At 50.7% G+C, this 3744-nt stretch overlaps 1 protein-coding gene across 1 annotated transcript; it reads right to left on the reverse strand.

Annotated features, from left to right (window-relative positions):
- Nucleotides 1-775: 775 nt before the first annotated feature.
- EMWEY_00053500 (hypothetical protein, conserved) lies at nucleotides 776-2386 on the reverse strand (the record flags this gene model as incomplete). Its single annotated transcript, XM_013480033.1, has 1 exon — nucleotides 776-2386. One exon carries the CDS (start codon nucleotides 2384-2386, stop codon nucleotides 776-778), a length of 1611 nt encoding a protein of 536 aa, XP_013335487.1.
- Between the last annotated feature and the right edge of the window lie 1358 nt (nucleotides 2387-3744).

The following is a 3744-nucleotide window of genomic DNA, read 5'->3' on the forward strand; positions in this document are numbered from 1 at the left end:
CGCCTAAAAAAATAACTCCAACACACATAGGAAACAATTTGGATACAAAAGAAACAGGCAAGGAGACCACAATCGCAGAACACCGCAAGCGGGCTGCAAACAGGAAATAGAGAGCAAACGGAAGAAGAGAAATAGGGATTACAAGACAAAGAAGGACAAAACGGCAACAATCCTAACAAACCAAAGACAGAGAAAGGCGATACAAGACGATGAGGGACGAAAACGAAACAACGTACACTGAATGAAAAACAGGGAGAGCAGAAAGGGGCACAGGAACAGCAAAGAGCGCAGGCATTATGAGGCCGAAGAAGAGAGGGGACAGAAGACGAGGGGTTAGGGGAGGCGAAAGGAGACAGAGGTAGCGAGGCGACAATGTTGAGGAGAGGCAGAGGCAAGAAGGGGACGGAGGAAAGAGAGAAGAATACAAGAGTGGACAGAGGAGAATACAGTAAGGAGAGGAAAGAGGCGAAACAGATAGGCGCAGTACCATCTGAGGTTGAGCTTGAAGAGTCTAACGGCTCGCCAGGCAATATGTTTGACGAATCCAAATGGGACGGGAGTCTCTAGAGACCATTTGAACAACTCCTGAAGTACTCGGCACCGCTGGCTCTCGAGGACTTCCGAGACAAAACGGTCCTGTTCTAGCAAGGAGCCCGCAGCTACAAGCACACACGTACACGCGCAAACCCAATCATAAACAGCAATACACTAGCGCTAACTGGTAATCCCTAACGCATAAACGCTCGCTTATACACCCAAATCCACACACCCTACTCTACAAAACCCCATTGACAACGCCTAGTTTAGTGTCCATCGCGAGATGGTGGAGCAATAGGCGGCTACCTTGTGTTAGTGTAAGGAGATCGTTATCTCGAATGATTTTTCTGTTGCTGAGAGCGGCAACCCCCTGCAGCACCTGCAGCAGCTGCAGTACATCATAACGACCTAAGAGGGGACAGATGCGCTGCAGCAGCTCCGTCCACACAGCCTTTACCCTCTTGGCAGTATACTGCTGCTGGTTGTTGCTGCTGCTTGTGTCTCGAGGCAGCAGTTGCGCAGAAGCAGCTCGCATTAGCGTAGGCAGAGCCCTGACATGCGAAGGCTGCGTGGACGGAGGAAAGGAATGCAGTTTCCTGGCACAAGAGAAGACAATTTCGGATACAATAGCATCGCAGACGCCTCTATAAACACTCAGCGTCAATGGTCCTTCAGTTAACTGTTCAACTCCCCCTACTCCTCCTGCTCCAGCTGCAGCAGCAGCAGCTGCTGCTGCTGCTGGCTCAGTAGCTGCCTGCTGCAGAGCCTTCCTTAGCTCTTTTGAAGGTGCATTCAACACCTCCTGCGCTTTCTGGGTCTGCCGGGTTAAGAAATGCATGCAAAAAGCCCCATGAAGACGTCCTGCATTCGCGGCCAACAAAGCAACATCGTGGGGCAGGAAGTTGCTTCGGCCGCGCTGTAGCAGCTTGAGTATCTGTTGCAGCAGCAGCAGCTGCTGATGCAAGAGCAAATCGTAGTTTGTCTCATGTTGTACCTCCCGACGCAGCATATCGCTTACAACATTGGTTGCATACAACCATTCTTTAAACCCCATTCTTCCAGCTAGCTTCCCCTCGCTGAGGCCTTTAAGAAACAATCCAAAAGAGCATTTCGCCTCTAAGGAATCAAACTCGGTCAAAGCAGAAGCACTCAAAAATTGACGCTGCCGCTCCCGCGCCGTCTGGGGGGCAGGGGGTCCCCCTCCCTCGCCAGAAGGTCCATTCCCGCGGACATTGTGGGGCCTCGCAGGACCCCACACCCCACCCTGAGGGTCCCCAGGCATCCAGCTCTGGGGAGGCCCACCAGAAGGAGGGGCTCCATAAGGGGTCCCCATGCCGTAAGGAGCCCCCAAAGGTGGAGGGGCTGGATAGCACCCCATGCCCTGCAGAGGCGCAGCTATGAAGGGGGGAGGGCCCATCGAGTAGCCTGGGAATGATGTGACGGGAGCCGAGTAATAGCCGAATGGCGGAGGCCCATATGGCCCCTCCGTCACACCGGGGCCCCCGGGCGTATGTGCAGCTCCCGAAGTCTCCCCATAAGAACCATGCAATGCATCTCCAGATCCAAACTGTCCATAGGGAGGTGGCTGCTGGGCAGGGTCGTAGGGGCTAACGGGAAGAGGCCCCACAGTGGCATCTAAACCAGCCTTGGGAGGACCTGCATAGGTAGCAGCAGCAGCTGCTGCTGCAGCTGCAGGAGCGCCTGTAGCAGCGCCTCCCGAGGGCCCCTCGGGAGAAACCCCAACCCCCGCTGCTGGGGACTGGCGAGACTCTCGCTGGGAATCGGATCCCTGGGGGTAGCTTGAGAGGCATGGCTCTTGAAGAACAGCAAAGAGACGACGAGGCAACATCGTGGGGGGCCCCCCAGGTTGGGGGGCCCTAAGAAGGAAGTTGCCAGCTCTTGCAGATATCATGAGGGAGGTAGAAAGAAAATAAGGAAAAGATAAATTGCGAAATAAAGACAAATGAGGAGCGGGAGAAGAGGAGGCCTCAAGAAGACAGAGGCGGGGCCGCAGCAAGCAGCGGGAGGTTCTGCAGTTTGTGTATTGTATATGATAGCTCCTCCTTACTGTAGAGGCTAGAAGGAGAAAAGAACAAAAACAGATTTGGGGAAGGATATTGTCTTTGTTTTATTATCGTCGCAGAGCAACGCAATTGCCTCTGTCGCTGTTGAGACTTCTTCCTAACTCGAGCCCCCCCGATCGTGGGGAGCCCGACAGCTGTGGCGGAGTTCTGCGTACTGCGATATCTCTACAGCTGGTTTTCTATTTTCTTTTTATTCTTTACAGTAGGAAGGCTTTCATGTATTCACGGTCAATCATAGACGATCATGTAGTCCAAGTTTTGCCAAATCCACCAATATACCTGATATTGCCCACATACCATTTATAGTCGGAAGGCTATCAATTCTAAAAAAAATAAAGTCTTGGCATTCACACTGTTACAATGATGAGACGTCTGACACGCTTAAAACGCCAATCGTAGAAAAGCTCGTTGATGCTTAAGCACCACCGTGTGAACTCTAAATGAGGTTCAGGAATTCCACTTTTGCCAACCGCGTTTTCTCATTATAGTACCACAAATTTAATTTCAGATTTACTTCACGATTCATTTTTCTCATCCAAACATACCAAGACTCGAGGCGTTCTCGGTGTCGGTGTCGAGGCTCTGGATTACAGTACCAAAGTTACACGTACAACAATTGAACGTCCTCAGAATGTGGAATTACACGAATTCAAACATAATTTTCTCCTTGTAACTTCAAAAATTTCGAACATTAATGAATCGTAATGATTTTCTCTTCATGAGCAACTTTAATTACGGTAGCATGGCTTTCGACCCTCTAAGCGAGAACGGATAAGCGAGAGCCTTTTTCTCCAGAGATTGACGAGCTGTGATTCAATCTTCTTATTCGCACTTGCAGCCTGGTGGAGCAATTTTGCATGTAAACCAAACGTCCTACCATTGATGCAAAACGGTCAGGCACTGGAGAACATGGACCGTAAAAGAACGGTTGTAACAACCTAACCCGCGAACGGTTCCAAGGCACTTGGAGGCCGTAAAAGATCTAGAGCTTCCATTCTAATCTTTAACCTACTAGAGCTTCCATTCTATAGGTTAAATAATGCAATGAAGGCTCTAGTTTACGAAGCCATACTTGACGTCGAGCTTGCTGGGTGTTCGGAATGCGCAGTGCTGTGCACAATCA

Source organism: Eimeria maxima, genomic scaffold (genome assembly GCF_000499605.1).
Source record: "Eimeria maxima Weybridge genomic scaffold, Emw_scaff1532, whole genome shotgun sequence".
Taxonomy (NCBI): Eukaryota; Apicomplexa; class Conoidasida; order Eucoccidiorida; family Eimeriidae; genus Eimeria; species Eimeria maxima.